Raw genomic sequence first — 23,778 nt, forward strand, 5'->3', positions numbered from 1 at the left:
ATACAGCAAAGCCCAGCAACCACTCAGACTGCCAGGGCATGTGCCAGGACGGTACATGCCACCTGCTTTATTTGTCACCAATGGGGAGCTTGATCTGGGGGTGCTCGGGGCTTCCCCACAGTACACAGGGGCCTCATGCCGGAGACAAGGCAGGCAGCACCTTCCCGGCACACTGGCCGAAGCCGATGCGGTAGCCGTTCCCTTGGCAGTGGCCTGGAAGAGAGAGTGGGTGGCAGCTCAGTGCTCAGAGCACTGGGGGGCTCAGGAGGCCAGTGGGAGGACAGTGGACGGATGGACAGCTCCCACTTCCCGGGGCACCAGCTCAGGGAGAGTGACAGAGCAGGTTTGGGGCTGTGTTAGCCAAGGGATAGTGGCTAGTGTCCAGTGAGGTGCCGAGGGACCGGGGAGGGGGAGGTGCTGAGGGTATATGGTTGGCAGTGACCTCACCTGTGATGATCACCTCGTCCCCATCCAGCAGGAACTTCCTGGTCTGTCCAGCGCCCAGGTCGATGGCCTTTGTACCCCTCCAGGACAGCTCCAGCAGGGACCCAAAGCTCTCAGGCTCCTTCCAGGAGACAGTGTGAGCATGGCAGCAGCAGCCGAGTACCACAAGGCCTGCTGCCCCCATCCTGGGGCTCTCCTCCTTATGCTCCTCTCCTGGTATTCTCTTGTGGGGCTCCCACCCACCTGTACAAGCCCAGAGCCAGGCTCCGACGCTCATTGTTCAGGAGCTGGCACCCCAGGGGGCCAAGCAGCCCTGCTAACCTACATCTAGGTCCCCCAACATCGGGAATTGGGGCACTCGGCCCACAGGGTTGAACAGGTTATTTTTGGGTTTCAGACACACTTCATATAAAGGAAAGGGAAACATCCCAGACCTCAGAGTCGCTTCCCCAGAAACGGGGTGCCTGGGGCTAGCTGCAGGTAGGGCTTGGCATAGCCTGTCTCATCTCAGTGCTCCCTGTGCAGGCACAGCAGGGTTGTGGCTGGGCAGTGGCGCCCTGGGGACAGCAGACAACACACCAGGTCCTGGCCTTGCAGCTGTCAGGTGCCTGCCCGCCTGCCCAAGCCACAGTGGGGGAAGAACTCTGAGCCAGGGTGAGTGCGGAGGCAGGAAACCAGGGTCTGACCCCTGTGACAGTCCACTCACCGGCCCGCTGATTGTCCCTGAAGCCAGAAGGTCCCCAGGCCGCAGGTTGCAGCCATTGACGGTGTGGTGGGTCAGCTGTTGCAGCATCGTCCAGTACATGTGCTACGGGCACAGAGGCGCTGTGGGCAGGGCAGCCATGCAGGCCAGGCAAGCACAAGCCCAGGGGCTCGCCACCTCTCACTCCTTTTGAGCTACAATTCCTCCCACCTTCTCCAGGAAGCCCTCCTGGACAGCCCCTTGGCCTGCGCGATGCTTGCCCAGCAGAGAGGTAGCCCTCATGGCAGACAGAGACCGCCCTGCACAGATGCCTCTGCCCCCAGCTCCTGCGCTGGGAAAATAAGCTCTCACCCCCACGCCTGAGGAATGGGCCCCGGCATGCATGGTACCTTAAAATTGGACCTGCAGACGGTGACAGGCTGGCTCATCCCTTCCCCTGTTAAGGAGACAGTGACTCTGAGTGCCCACAGCAGCAGGAAACAGCCCTGTGGAAGGCACAAGGTATTCTGCCCAGAACCCTGCCACCAACCCCAATTTTGTTAAGTCTGTGAACTCTGAGCTCCCAGGCACCAGGACTAGTTTCTGGACCAGATACCCCCTCCTCCAGGCAGTCCCCAGAACTTGCTCTCTCTCCATCCCTCCATCATAGTGCACCCACCATCCCTCAGTCTGGTGGTCCTCACTGCCACCCCCAAGAGTTGACTGGGGTCATGCTCTAGCTTCCCCAGGGACACCCCTTCCTGTCTCTGCCTTAGTGTCCCATCTGAGGCCAGCAGTTTTCCAGAAGGCATTGCTGCTACTAGCAGTCCTGGCTCACGGCCCTTCCTTCTGACCCAGGAAAACAATCCTTCCTCCTAGGGGGGCATGGGGCCTCTGAGGGCTAGGCTAGCAGGAGAGAAATCTGGCCAGGGAGGTGTTGGTCACACAGACCCCAGGACACCCCTGGCCCTAGGATACCCCCAGACTGGATACCCCCAGACACAGGATACCCCGGGCCCACCAGCACCTTTCACGGCAACAGAGAGGTTGATGTCAAATGTGTAAGGCTGGTCGTGGCGCAGATAGGGCAGGGGCTTGGGGTCCTAGAGGAGTAAAGGCAAATGAGGGGCTGGGGGAGGAGCCCCTCCCTGGGACCCTGCAGTGTGGGCTGGTGGTGCCAGCTCTGGGAGCAGGGAAGGGGTCAAGTCGGGCCTCAGGGAACCCTGCAGTGCAGATCAGGCTGAGGAAGTTAATGGCCAGTACAGGGGCTGTTGGGTGCGTCCTATACCCATAGAGCTGGGGTCTGGGACTTCCCTAGTGCCCCTGGAAGTTGGGTGGCTGTGGGGGCCTTGAGAACCCAACTCCAGATTCTTAGGGTTCTGACACTTGCCCAGGGGAACAGTCAGGGCTGAGCCTGCAGCCACGGGCGTCACCATCGGATGGTTCTGCACAGGCAAGCAGAAAGGTGAAACAGAGGCAGGGCACACAAGTTCCCTACCTGCTCTGGGTTGGGAATGGCGAAGGGCATGAGTGCATCCATGGGTACCACCCATGGTGAGATGCTGGTTCCAAAGCTCTTCCCGAGGAAGGGGCCCAGAGGCACGTACTCCCACTTCTGGATGTCCCGGGCTGCAGGGGAGACAGAGTTGAGCCCCTTCTGCCCCCAGCCACTCCATCCTCACCCTGTCTTATCCCCACCCGGCCCACACCTACCGCTCCAGTCATTCATGAGAACCATCCCAAAGATGTGCTCCTGGGCCTTAGAGATGGGAATGGGCTCCCCAAATTTGTTCCCAGGACCAATGAAGAAAGCCTGGGGGTGAGGGGAGGGCAGGGATGAGCAAGGGACACTGGAGGGCAAAGGTCAGGTGTGGGCAGTGCTAGGCTCCCCTTGTGCCAGGGCCAGGGGTGCCTCTTCCCACACTATGCCCTCCACATACGACACGCTGCGTGTTCGGGCCCTTCACCACAAGCCTGTGAAGAACCAGCCTGTGCAGGTCTCTGAGCACCCAGAGAGCGCACGAGTTGATGGGCGGGCCAGTCTCAGCCGGGAGAACAGCGCCCCCCACGGCCCCAGCTTCCCTACGCATGGCTGGGGTGCCGGCAACTCACCATCTCCAGCTCAATGTCCAGAAGTTTGCAGGGGCCGTACACGGGGGGCTGGGCTGCAAAAGCCAGACAGGGCTGGTGAGCAGGCACCCCGGGAGGCCAGAGGGACACAGGCCAGCCTGTACTCACATTCGTCTGGTCTCATCTGCCCCAGGGGCCTGCGGATCGGAGTTCCAGACACCACTATGGAGGACGCACGGCCGTGGTAGCCCACAGGCAGGTGCAGCCTGCGGGAGGGGGGGCGGGACAGGTCAGTGTTCTGTGCTGGCCTCACTGGCCGAATCAACACAAGCTTGTACACAAGTGCGGGTCAAAGTCACAGGCCGGCGGCAGCTCAAAGGGCCCCACACCTGGCATCTGAGCCCCGAGCATGACCCTTGGCACCAGGTGGCCCTGAGCACTGGCCAGCATAGCCCCGTCAGCCCCCAGCACCACTGCCTTGTCAGGCCAGAGCCAGTGTTTCGGGGACAGCAGCAGACAGGGCCTCCTAGAGTCCCTGAGAGGATGGACAAGTCCTTCCGACAAACAGCTGAATTGTGCCTGAAGAGGGAGGACTCGGGGGACTTGGGGAGGACTCAGAGGACTCGGGAAACTCAGGGAGTACTCATAGGACTTGGGGAGGACACCAGAAACCTGAGAAGCACTCAGGGAGGACTCCAGTGGACTCGGGGACTCAGGTAGGATTCAGAGGACTTGGGGAGGACTCTAGCAACTTGGGGAGGACTCAAGGAGGACTCAGAGGACTACGGGGTAGAGATCCTAGCACTGCAGCCTGACTGGACATCACCTCCCTGCACAATTCACTGAAGCACCCACAGAAAAGCAGGATCTCTGCCCACAGGCCCCTCAGGTCCACCAACCAATGTGTGGCCAATGTGTTATGCAGGACACACACATGGTACACTGTGTTGTACCATGAGTGTCCACAGCACAGCAAGCAACAAAGGCTTGGGTCAAAGACTGTGACCCTGGCAGCGCCACGGCCCAGTCGATGGCCTTGACTGGACTGAAAGGCACCATGACCCATCTGCCCTCCTATCGGCGTTGCTGCCTGTAATCTGCCTCCAAATGGCCAGCTGGTCACCGACCGGGAATATCCATGGGGACAGCGCCCCAGGGGGAGGCTGTGAAGTGCTAGAGAGCACAGCATAGGCCACCACCCGGGGAAAGCCTGCAGATCCCGGCTCCTTGGGGCTACCGGCCTGGTTGCTGGACAGGCACAGCTGAGTGTGCCCACTTCCCGTGCCTCACAGGGGGGTGGTGGACATACCAGTTGGGCATGAGTGCATTCTCCTTGCCTCTGAACATGATGCCTACGTTGACGGCATGTTGCCGGGAGGAGTAGAAGTCCGTATAGTCCCCTGCAGAGGGAGACCTACCAAGCATGAGTAAGCAGCCTCACCGAATGCCGCTGGAAACCCAGAGTCAGAAGCGGAGGTGGTGCTGACCCCACAGCGCCATCCACCCCAGCTACACCTGCCCTCTGACTCGCTGGGGCCTGAGCCCTCCAGGGGGCTCTGCTCACCAGCACAGAGGGCCGGCATGTGGCCTCCTCCCTGTCTCCCAGGGCAGAATTCAGGCACACAAAAAAGGTTGGGGCTGTCTGTGCTGATCTGCTGTGCCCCAGAGACGGAAGAGATTTGGGGGCACAGGGGCGTGTGGGGATGATGTCAGGAGTGAAAAGGCTGTAGCACAGCTGTGCCCCCTTCCTGGAGGTCTCTCTGCTCAGCTGCCCCATGGGCTCCAGCTGCGCGGCTAAACCTGGCACGTTCCACTGACAGTCAGGCAGGGTACACTAGCTGGCAGAGAAGGTCAGCCAGAACAGGGCTGTGGGGGGTGGGGTGGGGGGGAAGGTGCCTATCTGTGCTGGGCAGGATAACAGTGACCCTTTCCAGGTGGGCAGGATGCTGATGACGCCCTCTGGGTTCCAGGCAGGGCCCGCACTTACCGATGGCAGCTGGGAGGTGCATCGTGGCACTCGCCTGGGACGTGAATGCCCTAAAATGCATAAGCAGGGTTTTGGGGGGCATCCAGCAGGAAGGGGGATTTCATCACAGGCATGGCACCTCCAGGAGCCCCATCCAGCCTGCCCGCTGTCCTCACCGACGTCGGAGCTCCAGGTCATCCCGCAGCCGGGCCTGGCCAGCTGAGAGCAGCTCCTGCAAAGACGCTCGCGCCTCCTTCCAGGCGGCCTGGCCCAGCCCCATGAAGCTGTTGAGTGTTGGCTGGATCAAAACAGAGAAAGAGTGGGCAGGGGACTCCAGGGTCTGGCTGTCCCCAGCGGCTTGGTTGGCTCCCCTGTGGCCCTGCACACAAGCTGCTGGGCCTGTTGATGACCCCTGTCTAAAGGGCTGGGCCCCATCTGTGGGTCCCATTCCCACCCAGCCCACCACAGTAGCAGGACTGGGGATAATTATCTCAACAGCTCATGGATACTTATGCCCAGTGGCCAGAGACCCCAGGGTCCGACACGTATAGGAAGTCAAGCTGTGTCCATTTGGACAGCTGTCCCCACCTTGGGAGGCAGTGTAGCCTTTTCCAGGGAATGACTATGGTGGGGGCATCAGCCGGGAGCCACAGGAAGGTCAGCATGGACACAGTGCCCAGGCCTCCCTTCTGTTGTGGCCCCACTGAATGGCACCCTAGCACAGGACAAAGGAGCTGATACCTCATCGAAGACGGCCTGGTGCTGGGAAAGGACAGGCCCAGTGAAGAGGTGCTTGATGGCGCTGAGGTCCAGGATCTGGTCGCCGATGGCCACACCAATCCTCGGTCTTGGCTGAGAAGGACACGTGTCAGCATCTACAAAGCTCAGGCCCCAGACGGGGCCCCGCGGCCGAGCTCAAACATGCAGGAGGAAGCAGGGGCCTGACGGCCAAGCAGGCAGAGCCCCCCACCCCAACCTGGGGCTGTCTCTTCCCTTGGACTATTCCTCTCCACGAGGCTCCTACAGCCACCTCCTCGTGCCTCAGTCTCCCCCACACCAATGTAGGCCGCCTGGAGCATGCAGTGGGTACTCCCTAGGCCGAGGCGGGCAGGGTTAAGGGTGGGCCTGGCTGGGCTCAGGAGTGCAGGATTGGTAGGAGTACTGGGGGGAGAACAGGACCCCAGTCCCCTGGTCCTGGTCCCACCCCACTTCTCCCAGTCCAGCTTGGACAGGGCAGAGAAGGACCCGAGTAGAAGCTGGGCCTATCTGGGCCAGGTGTGTGCAGGAGCCCGGATAACAGGACTGTCCTCACCCAGCCACCCACTGAGCCGCCGGGCGGCAGAGGCACAGGTGGGCTGCTAGTGTGTGGACTGGGGGCCAGCAGGATACAGTCTTGCCGCAGGGAGGGCACAAAGGGTCCTGTCGGAGGAGAACACAAGTCAGCTGAATGCTGCAGAGGGAGGAGCAAGAAAGCTCCAGGGCAATTGTGGTTAGTGTTCCGGCATGAAACTTTTCTTAGTTTCATGAAACAGGGGCTGGAGCGATAGCACAGTGGGTAGGGCATTTGCCTTGCACGCGGCCGACCCGGGTTCGATTCCCAGCATCCCATATGGTCCCCCGAGCACTGCCAGGAGTAATTCCTGAGTGCAAAGCCAGGAGTAGCCCCTGATCATCGCCAGGTGTGACCCCAAAATAAAAATAAAAATATATATATTTGGGGGACGGAGCGATAGCACAGCGGGTAGGGCATTTGCCTTGCACGCGGCCGACCCGGGTTCGATCCCCGGCATCCCATATGGTCCCCCAAGCACCGCCAGGAGTAACTCCTGAGTGCAAAGCCAGGAGTAACCCCTGAGCATCGCTGGGTGTGACCCAAAAAGAAAATATATATATATATATATATATATATATATATATATATATATATATATTTTAAAAGAATGTTCCAAAAACAGAAATGTCTCCCATGTGGCTGGAGAGCTGAGCATAGGAAGTACGGTTCCTGAGGGAAAGAGGGACTGACACCCCCCCCTAAGCAGGGACCCTAAGAGTTCACCGAATAGAGGAGCTAAGGGCAGGCCATAGAGAGCTCAGCAGACAGGAGCATGTTCTTTGCAAGCAGGTTTGAACCCGGTACCCTGGGAGTGGCCCCTAAGCACCACCAGTTGCGCCTCCCCCCACCCCAAACTACCCACTGTCAATAAAAGAGGTAAGGGAGTCTTGGAGGACCTAGAGCATGAGAGGCTCACCAGACCATGCCCCACCCCCACCCCCTGCTGTCCCTTCTCTTCCCCATTGAATTCGCAAGGGCCTGGTGACTAGACTGCAGACAGGCCACTCTGAGAAGGGGGTCTCTAACTGGAACCCTCCAAGTGTGAAGCCTGGCCAGGGAGGGTGCGGGGTGCAGGCCTGGCTAGTGTGGTTAAGGTTTCAGTGGGGACAGACTGGGTCCTTGCAACATCTGGCTGGCTCTGGCCTTGTGAAACTGCTGGCGGAGCCCAGCAGCCTCAGCGTCTGGGTGAGCTGTTTCACAAGCCTCTCCTGAGGTTGTTGTTGTTGGTGGTGGTGGTGGTGTGTGTGGGGCGGGGGGGGGGGGAGGGCGGGAATTGGTGCCTGATTCTGGGGCTCTGGAGTCTAGAAAGTCTGAAAGCAGGGCAGTTCAAAGGGCAGCCCCTCACCCCGCTCCACTGCTCCTGGCCCAAAAACAAGTTAACTTTAGGAGGTGGGAACAGAATCATGGAGAGACACATAACAACCCACACTTGAAGACACTGAAGCCCCTTCTCTGCCCTCACACCTCTTCCTACCCACAACCAGAGCCCATGGAAACCAGGAAATTAGGGCAAACGCAGTCCCGGGGGGCCAGACCTAGGCAAGGCTGGTCGAGGGGGTGGAGCAGGGTGGGCGTGGAGAGGGGACACGCCGCGGAGAGGGGGACATGCGTGGGAAGGGGGGAGAACACAGCATGGGAAGAGAGGGGACATGGCGCAGAGGGAGACACAGCCCAGGAAGAGGGGGACAGAGAGCGGAGAGGGGGCACAGTGTGGAGAGGGAGACACGGCGCTAGAAGAGTACACGCCGCACAAAGGGGTACACGGTGCGAAGGGGACACGGCGCGGAGAGGGGGACACAGCGCGGGAAGGGGGAGACACGGCGCGGCGCGAGGAGAGAGACAGGGGGGGGGGACACGTTGCGGAGAGGGGGCGCGGCGCGGGGAGGGAGACACGGCGCGGAGAGGGGGCGCGACGCGGGGAGGGAGACACAGCGCGGGAACAGGGGGGACATGGCGCGGAGAGGGGGCCGGCGCGGGGAGGGGACGCGCTCACGTTGCCGGCGGTGGAGAACACGCCGTAGGGCAGGTTGTGGATGGGGAAGTCCGAGTCCGTGGCCACCGGGATGAAGGACATGCTGACGAGCGGGACTGGCCAGGGGCGCGCGAAGCGAGCGGTGGCAAGCAGGCCGGGTTCTGCGAAGTTCGGACCTGCGGACTCTGCACTTCAAGCCCGCACCCGCCCCATCCGGCTCCGCCTCGGCCCCTGGGAGCCTGTTCCAGCCCGCGCCGCCCCATCCGGCCCATCGGGCCCGCCCCCACTGGCCTCAGCCCTCCCTCCCGAGAGCCAGCGGTCCAGCACTTCAGCTGGCCCCTGTCGTAGGGAGAATTCCCTGGCCTGTAATCCAGACTGCCATGAGGGCCAGCCGCAAGTTTCAGCTCAATGGAGCAGGTAACAAAATGGTCAGGAGGGGGCAGACCATGTGCCCAGGCACCCACATACTCACCTCCTGGCATCCCGGGGTCCCGCCTGCAGCATGGGGCGGGGGGAGTCCTGCAGGTGGCAGTGGTCCTGCCCTACAGATCACACACAGACTTCTTGGGGCTTCAGCCACCCTGTCAGGCTCGCTGGTTAGGGTTAGGGGTGCCCGAGTACTGTGCATATGTGCATACATATCACAAGAATGTGCTGTGTGCCACATGAATGTGCCCAGTGTGGCAGGTCCATGATTCATCCTAGGACCTCTGCCAAGGGAGTGGGTGGGGCCAGGTGGGTAAAGGGGACTGAGATGTGGTTTTCAAATGAACTTCCAAACCCCCATCTCTTCTTCCAATTCTTGGGGAGGACATGTACAGGCACAGTTACAGGATTCCGGAGAGAACACTGCCGCCCTCACGCTCTCACATTCCTCACTCGGCTGTTAGCATCTTTCGCCAGCTGGAGCGGCTGTGTTCAGGGTCAGTGCTTACGCAGGTGATCCACATAACCACCTTCTTTTCCTGGGCTCATGCTGGTCCAGAGGCAAAGTCCGGGTCTGAGACTGTATCTCCCTTCCAGGACAGAAAGTTAGTTTGAGCCCACAGTCCCAGCTCCCTGGGATGCAGAGAGCAGCACATTCTTCCTTAGAGGGATCCTGGGAGAACAACATCTGAGTGACAGAATGCAAGTGGTGTTTGCTTGGAGAACTGCTGACATCCCTCAGAAGTGAGGAGTGCAGGTCAGGTTGTGAAGAGACAAGAGGCACTGACTGTTACAAAACCTGTCCAGAGCCTACAGGACTCAGGGACCCAGTGAACTTCTACCAGGAAGAACAGAAAACGCAACACAGGGAAGCACTGTTGTTTTCCTTTTATTTAATCAAAGACCGGTGGATAAACATAAATACAGCACAATTACTTCAGATCATTCTTCATATTGTACACACAGACCAGGAACATATCTGAAAGAAACCTGTGGCCAGCAATGACATGCACACAGCTTTTCTTCCCTCGCTCAAACAAATGAAAACACACAAACTTAAAATCTTATCAACACACATTCTCCTGTGACAAATGATTCAGACATAAATAGTGGGTGCAAAGAAACTCTATGCTAACATATGTATAACCTTTGTTAATGAAAACAAAACAAAACAAAACCAGAAGCAGCCAAAATGATTAAGATACATTCAGTTACTGATGCTAGTGCCCCGAAGGGCATTCTCAGAAGAGATATCGTGCTGCAGAGAAAAGCTATATATACATACACAATGAGAAAATAAACTGCAAGATTAACGCATGCATGTTTAATACTGGAAAAATCACAGCCCTCCAAAATTTCTCCATGTTTGTTATAAAAGCCCTCTGCACTCAACTAAAATTAAAATGATCTTAAAAGGATAATACTTGTAAAGTTTACTTAAAAGTTTTCAGCCACAGAAACTGCAATGGAAATAAATGTTCAGAGTCATTTTCAAAACAAAAACAAAAATCTATTCTTCTGATGACATGCATGATTGAAAGGTCTATGCAAGATACATTGCTCTACATCCCAAGGACTAGGAAAAAAAAACCTCAAGTCAATTTTTAGTTTGCAGATGGTCAAAGGATTTTGTATTCCAGCAGGAGTTCAAATCTTCTGGATCTTTTCGCCAACAACTACTGGATTTTCTTTTCTGATTTTCTCAGCAGCATCGGCTTTGTAATTGTAAGAGCAATTGTGTACATCTGAGTAACGGTGCACACCACAGTAAACATTTCCACACCGGCATTCAAACCCTGAAAATGATTGATATGCACAAGTGAGTCGGATGGAGGTCCAAAATTAGGTTTCCTAACATAACTAGTGTGAAAGAGCGCCCACACCGACAGGGCAGCGCTCAAAAGAGACCCTCAGCAGGCATTGTCCAAGCTGCCGGCTGAGGCCGCATCTCCTGTGCCTGTCTGCCACAGCTTTGCACAGGAGCTGCGGCACAGCTTCTCTGCACTCACGTTTCTTTCCTGGGACGTAGCCACACTGACTTGCTCTCAGAGACAGGAAGGCTCACTGGAAACTGGGAAATCGTCTTCAAACCCCATTACCAGAGTGTGAAGAGCCTCTGAAGGCCCCTCTTTTTTTTTTTTTTTTCCTTTTTGGGTCACACCCAGCAATGTTCAGGGGTTACTCCTGGCTTTGCACTCAGGAATTACTCCTGGCGGTGCTTGGGGGACCATATGGGATGCCGGGGATCGAACCCGGGTCGGCCGCGTGCAAGGCAAACGCCCTACCCGCTGTGCTATCACTCCGGCCCCTCTGAAGGCCCCTCTTTAGTGTCCTGAGCTACCCTGCAGTGGAGACGCCACTCGACTGGGGTAGGACAGACTAGAGCCCGGCTGCCCGAGTGTCAAGTTGCTTAACTCATCAACACAGGCAAAGGAGTCTCTCTCAGCTGCAGCATCTGCAATTCTGAGTAACACATTACTGGAAGGATTTTATTCCTTCCAGAAATTTGTTACAAGAAAATCTCATATAAAGAACGTGGTTCAGTTCTTTCATAGAGATTAAAAGCTACAACTGATAGGGAAATAGCCAAAGGTTAAATGACAAAGAGATATATAAAGAGTGTGGATAGTCTTTAAGAAAATCGATCCCACTTCCCAATTTAGGGCCTTAGAAATGAAGCACAGGAATATTTTAAACACTGATGTCTGATGTAAACTTCTTTCACCACCGTTTTTTTTTTTTTTTCTTTTTGGGTCACACCCAGCGATGCTCAGGGGTTACTCCTGGCTTTGCACTCAGGAATTACTCCTGGCGGTGCTTGGGGGACCATATGGGATGCCGGGGATCGAACCCGGGTCGGCCGCGTGCAAGGCAAACGCCCTACCCGCTGTGCTATCGCTCCAGCCCCCTCACCACCGTTTTTTAAACTTCAAAAATAATCTGTGATTTCATAATAACAAATGAAAATTAAAACCAACAGTAACACTGGATGAGACAGATTGTCAAGAGGAAACTTACTTCATCTCGGATCCCTGAGTCTGAGAGACTCATCCCCGCACAGACTGTGGCTCTGAAAGGCTGCGCTGGCTGCTCTCGCCTCCTTGCAAGCACCTCTAGTTACAAGGAGCTTTGTGTTCACCTTCCCCACTCCCTTTCCTCTCTAACCCTTAGCTAGAGCCCCCTCTCCTCTCAGCGTCTGGGGCCAGTACTTCTTGCAGAAAACTCAGAATGCCATGAGGGACAAATGGAGCCTCTTGGCGGCAGCACTAGGCCAGGAGAGCAGCTCAGTGACCATGCCCTGTACCACAGTCAGATTCCCACACTGCCCATTCCCACAGCACCAATACTTAGCCAGCCAGACTTCTTGCCCTCCTGCTTTCCTCTGAGCTTCTGTTCATGCCTTTTGCCTGGAGTGCTGTTGCCATCAGTCTGGGCGGAGTTGGCCCAGACTGCGGAAGCATCCACCTACATGAAGCTTCCCCTGGTGAGTCTCTCCTCTTCTCTTACAGAACAGCACCCCTGAGCTGAATTCCCAGAGCAACTGATTTCACTACCAGGAAGCTGCTCTCTCTCCGCCTGACACAGAGAGTCCACTGAGCACCTTCTCTCTCCCTCTTCTCGAGTAACAGCAGCACCTGAAAGGTATTGGCTGGCCTGTGAGGACTCTCACTAGGGCTAAAGGAGAGCTAAGAACCATTTTCCAAGTCTTGATCCCTCACCACAGTCCACATTAGCCCTGCTAGCACAAAGCGCTTTGTGTTCACTAAGGATTGAGCTCACGCTCTGGTTCAAGAGCAAGCTCGGGAAGGCAGGTCACATCTTCCCCTTAGAGCCCGGCACAGTCACTAGACGGGGATGATACTCTCAATGCCAGGTGAAATCTTGAAAAAATGTTAAAAGCTATTTCATTTTTGGGATACATAATTAAAACAACTTTTATTTCCTTGAAGAAAAAAATGGAAGCATATTAAGTATTGCCTGTCATGGAAACAGAATAATCTAAGGGGTGACTATGTTATTCTAAAACACAATCCCACTTTGTTCACTTCATTCCAGCCCTTACCAGTTAGTCCCACTTTCTTCCTGCACATGAAACAGCGATTCTTTTTTTGTTTTGGTTTTTCAAGAGACTTGCTTTGCTCCTCAGATGGCTGCTGTGCTGTATCTGATACTGAAGCTGACAAAAAGAGGAAGGTGGAGAAATTTAATTACTCAGTAAAATTTTGCTTTTACTATTTTAATAAGTAAAATTACCTGGGAGGTCACTGTTTCCACACCCCTCACCCCCATAGACCAGAGACCAGCCGAAGAAGATCTGATTTCCTGTTGGGTAGAGGCTCAAATGAAAAGGCAGGTAGTCAGTGGGACACTTTCTGTGAAATGCATGTATGCACAGGAGACAGACAAGCATACAAAGTTGAGAAGGACTGATATGTCAACAGGAACTCTAGAAGGCACAGTATTCATTCATTCATTCATTCATTCATTCATTCATTCATTCATTCATTCATTTACTTATTTATATGCTTTTTGAGTCACACTCAGAGGTGCTCAGGAGTTAATCCTGGCTCTGTACTCAGGAATTACTCCTGGAGGTGCCTGGGTGACCACATGGAATGTCAGGGATCAAACCCTGGTCACCTGCGTGTGCAAGGCAAATACCCCAGAAGGTGCAGTATTTCTAATTTATCTAGTAGCTGTACACCTGCTCGCTTGGATATTCTAAGGGAGTGGGCAAGAAAATAATCACATGGTGGGGCTGGAGTGATAGATAGCACAGCAGGCAGGGCATTGGCACTGCACGCGGCCAACCCGGGTTCGATTCCCAGCACCCCATATGGTCCCCTGAGCACTGCCAGGAGTAATTCCTGAGTGCATGAGTCAGGAGTAACCCCTGTGCATCAAGGGGTGTGACCCCCCCCCCCAAAAAAAAAGAACCACATGGAAACTTCTTACAGTTTAGTGGTCAGAACGATGCAAATTTCTCAATGAATATGAGAAAAATGAAGTGAAATCAAGATTCAATGAAATTATTAAATATGCTTAAAATTCTCAGCATGTTTCACATGAAACCTCAAAAATGCTAGGGAGTAATACAGGGAGAATAGGATACTGTAATGATTACAACAAAATGCTGCATTCAGGGAGACCAAGCTGCCAGCTGTCCTTCAGCCTGACCACTGACACTCCCTGCTGTCTCTGGTGTCCTGAAGTCAGGGGCTGCGCCTTCAATCTGCTCCTAGACAGTGCCTCAGCAGGACCAGGCTCCCAACCTCTACCTCAGATCAGCAGAGAGCCCCTTCAGGGCACCACAGTGCAAGCAGCCCAGCACACTGGCACATGCCAACTCCCCCACCCCCTGCCCCCGACACTGCACACAACCAATGCACAGGTCCCCCTTTGAGCACCCTTCTTTCCCCTAGACCTCCTCTGTGTTAGGTGAAGCCACCAAGTGGCTCCTCAGTGGCACTGCATGCCAGCACACGCCACTCATCTGTGCTGCTTCCCTGGGCTCAACACCTCCGGGGGCCAGAACTGCATGACCCTGCTGGCTGCAAGTCCTAGCTGCTGCTCCTCCACTCTCAGCACAAGCAGTCCCGGTTACTGTCCACTGAACTGACTGACAGAATCACCCACTTGCAGTCCTGATGGCCATTTATTTTCCCGACTATACCGAGGACAGAGGGCACAAGCAGAACCAAGCAGCAGTATTCCACCGAGATACTGAGAAGATGCACAGGATAGTAAGGCAAATGCTTTATTCCGAAACACAATGGACACATAAACCCTTCTTTCTCTCTTTTTTCCTTTTAAAAGTTTTTGGGCTATACCCACTGTGTTCAACACTTACTCCTGGCTCTGTGCCAGGGATCACTGCTGGCTTGCTTGGGGGGACCACATGGGGTGCATGGGATTGAACACAGCTCAGCTGTGTGCAAGGCAAGCACACTGCCTGCTGTACTATTGCTCCAACCCCAACAATCCCTTTTTTTTTTTTTTTTGCTTTTTGGGTCACACCTGGCTCTGCACAGGGGTTACTCCTGGCTCATGCACTCAGGAATCACTCCTGGCGGTGCTCAAGGGACCATACGCGATGCTGGGACTCGAACCCGGTCGGCCGCGTGCAAGGCAAACGCCTTACCCGTTGTGCTATCACTCCAGCCCCCAACAATCCCATTTTTAAAAAAGGCCAAAGACAGAACCTGCAACAGAATGAGTGCCCTTAGCAGTCAGGAGCGCATTATATACTCAGTGACAACTATAGGAAACAGTGGCCCTCATTGAGAAGGCAGCGATTCTGTTCTCCTTGCAGGCCCAAGGTCTGTGTGGGTGGCCTCAATGAGAACAGGACGGGAGCCAAGGCTTCTGGCCCCAGGGCACTACCCACCAAAGTCTACGAACAACTGCTTTTAAGGAGGACCACATTCAAGAGCAACAAGGCCCTCTGGTGTGGATCCTGTTGGAAGAGAAAAGTGCAGAGAAGTAAACGGTGAATGTGCAGAGCCATTTGGCACTCCTGCATGGGGCTGCTCTCACACACAACACAGCTGAGACTGAACCTGCCACAGGAGCAGGCCCTCCACCTAGACCACACACCTGCTTGGTGGGCCTCAAAGTCCTGGCAGCTCTCCTGGCAGCACTGGCCCGTACTCTTGGGGGTGGGGGAGCAGCCTCTGCCATGCTCTGCAGTGGGAAAAGACCCAGCATAGTGACTCAGCATAGACTCAGCATGAAGGTGCTGTGACCCCCACCCACTGGGACAGTGAACCCCCTTCTCCTTAGAATATAAAAGGAGAAGCTAGAAAAAGAGACCTTTCAAAATTACTGCTATATCCAACATCCTTCACAGAGCTCAAAAATTCAAATGAAAAACAGGTTTGTATTATGGAGTAAGCAGTATCCTAAATGAGACATACACATTTGATTTTTATCTTACAGCAGTCCTGTTTTGAGTAAAAACAAACTTTCTCTCTTTAAACTGCAGTAATATAAAAAAGCAGTAGAATAAGTGCCAAGAAAAGTATAACCTACCAGTGTGTCCTCTGCTTTCAGTGGGCAGAGAGCTCTGTTCCAAGTGCTCCCAACACACACATTCACATACACCCCAGCAACTCTAAAGACAAGAGCAGCTACGTGGGGGCAAAAGCGAGTTTTATTCCTTGCCTGAAACTGTAACAAAACCCAGTAACCATCTTTGAACTGTCCATCTTGACACCTGGCTGCTCCCTCCAAGTCTAACCCCTACACAGTTGGTCCTGAGCAAACCCACTTCAATGATCCTAATTTTTAAAGGAGAGGTTGCAGCAAAATAAACCACCTTTCATAAAATGTATTCTTTCAAGTGTCCAACTGGGTAGATTTTTAAAATACTCAGAAGGCTGAGACAGCACCAGCATGAATTAATTCCAGAACATGCAGGTCATCTCACAGCCCCAGTCAATTTGGTTGGTGTTAGACAGCTCTGAGCAAGCAACCTTTCTGTGTGCATTGGCCTGTTGTGGGCATTTCCAGCCATGGAATACAGCTGCTGTGCTTCTCTGATTAAGGTGCTTGGGAAATTCTCCAGCCTGCAGCAGCCATCAGAGCTTTCTCCCCTTCGATGGCTGAGGAGCACTTCCAGACACTTGGGCTACTGTGGAAAATGCTGCTACTAACTTCTCACTCATGTGTCTGTGTGGACACGTTTTTTTAACCTCCTGGGTTGCAGGATAGAATTTCTGGATTAAGTTAACTTGTCTTTCAGAGTAAACAACTTAGCTACCATGCTGCTCCCCAAAGTAGCTGCATTATTTCACATTTTCAACAACAAAGCACAAAGGCTCCCACTTCTCTCAGCAATACTTGGTCATCTGCACATCTTCTGTTAAATGTCCATTCGTATTCTTGACCCCTTTAAAAATCTGGCTTTAATTACTGAATTCTATTAATGGATTTTTATCACATACAGGATCTTGTATAGGCAAGTATTTTGCCAATTCTATGGGTTGACTTTTCAATCTCCTAAAATCATCCCTTTAAGCAAAAAAGCTTTTCATTTTGATGTAGTTCCATTTACTCATCTTTGGTTACATTTGGTTACATTTTATTTTTTGGATTTTTGGGGCCACACCCAGGGATGCACAGAGATCACTCCTGGCGGTGCTTGGGGGACCATATGAGATACCAGGCATCGAACCTGGGTCAACTGCATGCAAGGCAAAAACCCTACATGCTGTACTATCGCTCCAGCCCTGGTTACCTGTGCTTTAGCTGTCACTATCAGAGAAACGGCCAGATCCAAGCTCACAAAGGTTTATAACTCTTTTATTTGATGTCTTAGCTCGCTATGCCTGCAGGATGGTACTTAGGTACTTAAGCAACATCCTCACAATCAACAGCCTATTTTCCCTCTTAGTAGTTCAATTCTCAGAATAGCTAAGCAACTCATGCTTCTAACAGTCTGTTGGCTTCAGTACTTTAAGTTATCCACAGAGGACAACCCCTTCCTTGCCGCCTGCTGAGGTGCTCTTCTATCTCCCATCTGCCCCTCTTGCATTTGGATCCTGTGATACGGATTCAGACATCTTTAGGGATACACTTTCCACATCAGCAATCTACCCACAATTTCTACATGAACTCACTTAATTTTGAAACATCAGTTCTAATCACCTGTATACCATATTAATGTCTTTCCTGCAACTGAGAGCTTGAATACTGCCCTGTTCATGTGCCTGTCCAGTGGAAAACTATGTCTCAGCAAGTTCTCTATTTCTACTTTAAAAATATCCCTCAGGGTCAAAATGATAGTACTGCAGATAGGGCACTTGCCTTGACACAGCCACCTGGGTTCAATCCCTGGCACCCTATGATTCCCCAAACTCCGCCAGGAATAATTCCTGAGCACAGAGCCTGGAGTAAGTCCTTTGCACCACTGGGTGAGGCCCAAAAACCAAAAACATAAGGTATCCCTCACCTCTGTCCTTGCCTAAACTTTTCTACTTAACGAAGAGAAAAAATTTATTCAACTTGTAATATTTACTAACTTTATCATAACACTCGGATATTTTTGCATTATAAAGAGGGTACATTTTTGGGGCTGGAGTGATAGCACAGCAGGTAGGGCTTTTGCCTTGCACGCGGTCGACCCGGGTTCGATTCCCAGCATCGCGTATGGTCCCCTGAGCACCGCCAGGAGTGATTCCTGAGTGCATGAGCCAGGAGTAACCCCTGAGCATCGCCAGGTGTGACCCAAAAAGCAAAAAAAGAAAAAAAGAGGGTACATTTTCTTATAAATTGGTAAATTATGGCAATCATTTCTTGGGCATGAAATCACTAGCTCCAAGTGTGAGCTGTCACAAGTTGATGCTAAGATTGCTTCACTCCCTGGGCCAGGCCTTTCGCTGAAACCAGGCCAAGAGGTAAACAAGCCTCATCCTTGAGAAGGCAGCTTCTCACAGGCTGCACAGGCTCACCTGGGCAGCCTCTTCAGACTCAAGTAGCAAGGTAGAATGGAACTAATGAAGTCCAGGTTTCCTATAGCCTCTGAAATAGCCAACTCTGTCCTCTGAGAAAGACTTTGAGGAAGTATCAAGTCTTCTAAGATCATGTCCTCCACAGCAAGGGAGAGGCACCATTACCCACAAACACAGCACCTGACATGTGTCACATGTGGCAAAGGGGGCGCTGCAATCTCACTCAGCAGTCAAACTGCAGTCCCCCAGATAGCAGTAGCCCCATGTTGTTTGGAGAGGAAATACTCCTGAAACTGCCTCCAATAGTAAAAGGTCTGAGTGAAGCATTCATTTCTCAAAGTAAACAACTTTTACACATACTATCTGTGTGTTGAGAACCTAACTAGCCACACTGAGAAGATCAAAGATGGCTCCTGGGGAGCAGCACTGGTGTCTGGGCACATCATTCACCATACATGTGTGTGTAGTCGGAACAGTGCCGGCCATGAGGTGCTTGCACAGCTCCATGGGAAAGGCAATGCGAGGCCCACCTTGCAGGTCTTCTGCTTCAGGCACTGCTTTGTCCACAGATGTGCTGTCCAATTGGGAAGAGGCTACAGATTCTGCTAAAAGTGACTGATTGGACACAGGGCTAGAAAAGCAAGAATATGTGAATATTAGAAGATCATGATGCATAAAGTATCTTAACAACTAAGAGTTCAATGGATCGGGGCTGGAGTGATAGCACAGCGGGTAGGGCGTTTGCCTTGCACGCGGGCCGACCCGGGTTTGATTCCCAGCATCCCATATGGTCCTCTGAGCACGGCCAGGGGTAATTCCTGAGTGCAGAGCCAGGAGTGACCCCTGAGCATCGCTGGGTGTGACCCAAAAAGGAAAAAAAAAAAGTTCAATGGATCTAAGAGATGGTGAGGAAAAGAATGAACACAAAGGAATATTTCTTTTTCAAATGTAGGAGTACTGCTATTTATTCAGCCATTGATTAAGCTGATTGAATTGGCATGAACTCCACCAGAGGCACATTTTTATCACTGACAAGGAACCACAGTTTTGATTCAGAGACACAATTTGGACAAGTTTGTGCTTTGGAAACAAGAAGCAGTGTAGCCTTTGTGTCTGGATTCACTGAATGAAAAGCGGCCTGAGTCATACTTACACAGCCTTGACACAAGCCATAAGAGATACAACTTGCAGATCATAACAAAATATTCCCTACTGTACTGGGAAACTCTGCTTTCCAAAAGCAGAGTAAAAATGTAATTTCAGTTTTCTCATGACGTGACTTTAAAGTCACATCATGGAAACATCATAAAGAAAGTCACTGTCACTGTCACTGTCATCCCGTTGCTCATCGATTTGCTCGAGCAGGTACCAGTAACATCTCCATCGTGAGACTTGTTGTTACCGTTTTTGACATATCGAATACGCCACAGGTAGCTTGCCAGGCTCTGCCGTGGGAGCGAGATACTCTCGGTAGCTTCCCGGGCTCTCCGAGAGTGTCGAAGGAATTGAACCCTGGTCGGCCGCCTGCAAGGCAAACGCCCTACCCGCTGCACTATCGCTGCAGCCCATAAAGAAAGTACATAGTATAATACGAATAAATCTGAAAATTACACCATTATACCAGAGGTTCCCCAACTTATTTGACCTACTGCCTCCTTTTCAGGGAAAACAAAATGGAATTTCACATTCTGTAAGTGAGCAAAAAGAAAACGCCCTATGGCCAAAGAGCGAACTTAACACCTAGGGGTTGAGTACCACCAAATCGATACTTGAGCACAGAGGCAGGAGTAGCCCTCAAGCACCACCAGGTGATCTGAAAACATTCCCTCCTCCCGCTATAAACCCAATCCCCAATTCTACAGAAGGCCCCTACTGCTCTCTCATTGTTCCAACGCCCCCTGGAGGCACTACAGACCTCTTAGGAAACACAAAGAGAAGTTGGAACTACTTTAACACAGAATAAGCTAATATCAGAAGTTAACATAACTGAAAAGGGAACCATCACCCACTGCCACCCCAAAGCAAAAACAATGGAAAGCATTTTCTTGCTGATCAGTTGGTTCTCTTCCTAAGTGGAAGCCTTCATCATCCAAGTTCCCAGACTCCTTACCTGGGCTGCATGGATGAAGACGTGGACTCTAAGGCTGACCGAGCAGCTGCAACCCCACCGTCCGAGCACGGGCCAGGCAGAGAGTCCGATAGGCTGCTCACAGAGGCTGCTGCAAAACAAACACACACCATGAGCAACACTGCCCCGAGCAGCCCCACCTCTGCCAAATCAAACCAGCTTCTCTCACACTATGTAATGGGTAGGTTTGTCACTGCTATAATTTCCCCAACTGTTTTCCAGGCAAAGTACATTAATTTAATTTTTTATTCATTTTTGCTTTTTTGGGTCACACCTGGCAATGCACATGGCTCATGAACTCAGGAATTAACTCCTGGCGGTGCTCAGGGGATCCAGGGGACCATACGGGATGCTGGGAATCGAACCCGGGTCAGTCATGTGCAAGGCAAATGCCCTACCCGCTGAGAACCACTGGAGAGGCCATGCTTTGCACGGGACGTACAGGCTCTCATATACAACTTCCTGAACAAAACCCCACCTCAACTCCAGAAAAATTTCAGGGAACTGCACCCAGCAATTTCCATATAGAGGCAGCCCACTCTCTCTATGGAAGGAAGGATTTCTCTAGAGACTATTTGTGCCAAGTTAAACCCAAACTTCCCTTCTAAAATCATGTTGGTTTCCAATGTCAAACAGTTGAGAGAACCCAGTTCTTCTTTTAGCCCTGATTTCCAAGGCAGCCCTCCATGCCTAAAGTATGCCTCTCTTTGAACAAGGCAACAGCTCCTAAGCACAGCAGGTAAGACTGGGAAATGAATCTGTAGTTATTCTTAACAGGAAGGGATATTTTTCTTCCTGTTTCCCCACCACTGACTATACATTCCAAAATTTACTAATAGGAATATAGTAACACAGATAATATGTGAGAGTGAAAAAGCATTTGGGGCCAGAGCAACAGCAGAATGGGCAGGATGTCTGCTTTGCACATGGCCAACAGTGTTTCATCCCCAGTACCACATCTAGTCTGAGTCCCACGAAGAGTGATGCTTGAGCACAGGGTCAGGAGAAAGCCCTAAGCACTGCCAGGTGTGGCCCCAAAAGAGAAAAACTTTTTTTTTGCTGGGGGGGGGGGTTGGGAGGGGTTCAAAAACAAACAAAGATTTTGGGCACTACCCAAGGTTCCACAATTATGAATTCTGCTTGTTCTAACCAAATTACTTACCAGGTGGGCTTATTCTGCCATTACTACTATTCTGTCTTTGAAGGTGTTCTTTGTAGCACACGGAACACATGCCATTTGTCCGAGGATTCCCATAGAATCCGCAGCCAGTAGAACAAAGCATAGGCACTTGGCTGTGATTAGTTTCTTGAGCCATGTTCCTCTGTTACACACCTGAAATGTACACAGGATTGTCAAGAGCTCAGAAAACAAACAATGATCTTTTTATTAAAACATGCATCATAATAGAGGTCAGATGATAGTACAGTGGGCGAGGTGCTTGCCTTGCAGGCGTCCAACCCAGGGGTTAGATCCCCAGCACCCCACAATTGTCTCCCGTGCCCTGTCAGGCATGATCCCTGAGCACCGAGCACAGAGTAAGCCTTGAGCACTGCCAGGTGTGACCCCAAAACCAAAATAAAAAAAAAGTAAAACCCCACATCTAAAACCCCTAAGCAACTTCATGCCTCTCCCTCAAGGCCCAGGACTAAGAGAAAAATAAGGACCACAGAAAATACACTGAGCCTCTTTTTCAGCACCTCTTTACAACCAGGCCTTTTCTGGTTCCCAAAGGAAGAAGAACTGGAGAAAGCTTTGGCTCTGAAAAACTTGCACCATCAGAATGTTAAGAAAAACTCTGCGTCTAGTTCAGTTCAGGCCCTCCTAGTAAAAAATATATACATTTTAAGTTTTCTCTAGGTTATACTATTAATTTTTAATATTATTAGGTTCCATACTATTAATTTTTAAGCATTTAAAATTTTGCTTGAAGTCTGTGTCAACCTAATATGTTTTCAAAAACATTTAACAACAAAGTAACAAAAAAATGCATTTAACATATCATCAGCGCTGGCAAAAGATCTGGAAAAATGGGTGGAATACTGGTATAGAGAAATTGGTCCAAACCTTTTGGAAAGTTAATTCAGCAATTCACCTCCAAGAACAAGCGCTGCAGAAAAAAGTCCTCTGAACTAATCTCTTCCCCAGAGGTCTTAGGAGAACCAAATAGGTATAATCATAACAAAGAATATATACAAGGGATGGGAACTCAATATATAAACTGAAAATAAATGTTCAACAGAAAACTTTTAAAGTGCTTCTGTCATTTACAGTATTTTTAAATCCTTTTTGACAGAGAAAAATGTTAGTGATGAATGAAAAGGCAGAGCAGCTGCATGAGCACCAAGCTGCCAATTAGGACAAAAGAGTATCAATCATCAAAGGAGGAAAAAGTAGAACCCAGAATGAGAGTTCATACCTCTCTACCTTTTCTGTACTTCTGAATCCTGTCACAAGAAGATACCACTTGCCTAACTGAAAGGAAAGCACTTGCTTATTCTTTAAATACTCAGAAAGCAAACCAACAAGACTGAGGCGCCTTTGAAAACCACAGGAAGACACGCGATTACAGCAGATGGAGGAACTGTGTGCACCATTTCCCCCAGAAAGGCCTTCTCTGGCATGGGTAGGGTGACAGAAGGTACTGACTGGTTCATCCTGATTCTATAAGGTCTTTGAGTAAAAGGAAGGTCACTCCACAGTGGGTGGGTGTGGAATGAGAGACCTAATACAGAACTTCCTGGAAGGGTATCTCTAAACAGGATGACTGTTGCTCCAGACACCCCTAAATGACTAAGCGACAGAAGGCGGCTGATTTGACCCTTACCTCTAAATTACTTGAGCAAACTACTGAGGGTCGAGGGGCACAGCAAATTTCATAACCAATGGTGGATTATAAAATGAATCAACAGGCTCAGCATTTGCCTTTAAATGGAAATGTCCTGTTCCACAGAGATATTCTGACTTTTAACCAGGAACTGGGAATCTTGCCCGGTCATCTGAGAATTCCCATCTTCAACACACTCTCTAGAGACTGCACAAATACAAAAAAATAACCAGGGTGGCAGAAGGCGGTGAGTATCTCATTAAAACAATGTCTTGCCTGTGTTCATGAGGGTTAACAGGGTGCACGTGCAGTTTGGGAATCATGTCTTGCAGCCAGTATGTGGTGGAACCAAGATTCAAACCCCCAGGTCTAAAATCATGAGTCCCGTAATAAGCATTGCCCCCTCCCCCCAAAAAAAATAAGCATTGCCCCCATGGACACTCTCCTCCTAACACTGCCTCTTAACTGTGCGGGTAAGTG

General features: G+C 51.6%; 2 protein-coding genes across 11 annotated transcripts in view; both read right to left on the reverse strand.

Annotated features, from left to right (window-relative positions):
- Nucleotides 1-23: 23 nt before the first annotated feature.
- On the reverse strand, nucleotides 24-8,669 carry FAH (fumarylacetoacetate hydrolase). The gene is made up of 14 exons (XM_004617616.2): nucleotides 8,489-8,669; nucleotides 5,904-6,014; nucleotides 5,339-5,460; nucleotides 5,184-5,233; nucleotides 4,506-4,596; nucleotides 3,365-3,462; nucleotides 3,239-3,291; nucleotides 2,840-2,939; nucleotides 2,625-2,755; nucleotides 2,154-2,229; nucleotides 1,537-1,583; nucleotides 1,151-1,252; nucleotides 448-565; nucleotides 24-213 (listed from the first exon to the last, which is right to left on the reverse strand). Exons 1-14 carry the CDS (start codon nucleotides 8,567-8,569, stop codon nucleotides 134-136), a joined length of 1,260 nt encoding a protein of 419 aa, XP_004617673.1. The 5' UTR covers nucleotides 8,570-8,669; the 3' UTR covers nucleotides 24-133.
- A 1,097-nt stretch (nucleotides 8,670-9,766) lies between these two features.
- ZFAND6 (zinc finger AN1-type containing 6) overlaps nucleotides 9,767-23,778 on the reverse strand; it is a 40,389-nt gene continuing 26,377 nt past the window's right edge. For all 10 annotated transcript variants that reach the window (XM_055142889.1, XM_055142884.1, XM_004617613.2 and 7 more), the window contains 5 exons: nucleotides 21,636-21,806; nucleotides 20,456-20,564; nucleotides 18,876-18,976; nucleotides 12,957-13,070; nucleotides 9,767-10,689 (listed from right to left, as the gene is read on the reverse strand). In XM_055142889.1, coding sequence (XP_054998864.1) covers nucleotides 10,541-10,689; nucleotides 12,957-13,070; nucleotides 18,876-18,976; nucleotides 20,456-20,564; nucleotides 21,636-21,789 — 627 coding nt within the window. In that variant the 5' untranslated portion in view covers nucleotides 21,790-21,806 and the 3' untranslated portion in view covers nucleotides 9,767-10,540. The remainder of the gene's footprint in view (nucleotides 10,690-12,956; nucleotides 13,071-18,875; nucleotides 18,977-20,455; nucleotides 20,565-21,635; nucleotides 21,807-23,778) is intronic.

The sequence above is a fragment of the Sorex araneus genome, chromosome 6, assembly GCF_027595985.1.
Source record: "Sorex araneus isolate mSorAra2 chromosome 6, mSorAra2.pri, whole genome shotgun sequence".
In the NCBI taxonomy this organism is placed as follows: Eukaryota; Metazoa; Chordata; class Mammalia; order Eulipotyphla; family Soricidae; genus Sorex; species Sorex araneus.

What these genes read in the sequence shown, in the direction of transcription:
- FAH (XM_004617616.2), bottom strand. Translation starts at nt 8,569, where the DNA reads ATGTCCTTCATCCCGGTGGCCACGGACTCGGACTTCCCCATCCACAAC. An exon ending in CCATTCCCAACCCAGAGCAG is followed by an intron (nt 2,230 to 2,624) that starts GTAGGGAACTTG and finishes TTACTCCTCTAG; the next exon opens with GACCCCAAGCCCCTGCCCTA. An exon ending in GGACGAGGTGATCATCACAG is followed by an intron (nt 214 to 447) that starts GTGAGGTCACTG and finishes TCTCTCTTCCAG; the next exon opens with GCCACTGCCAAGGGAACGGC.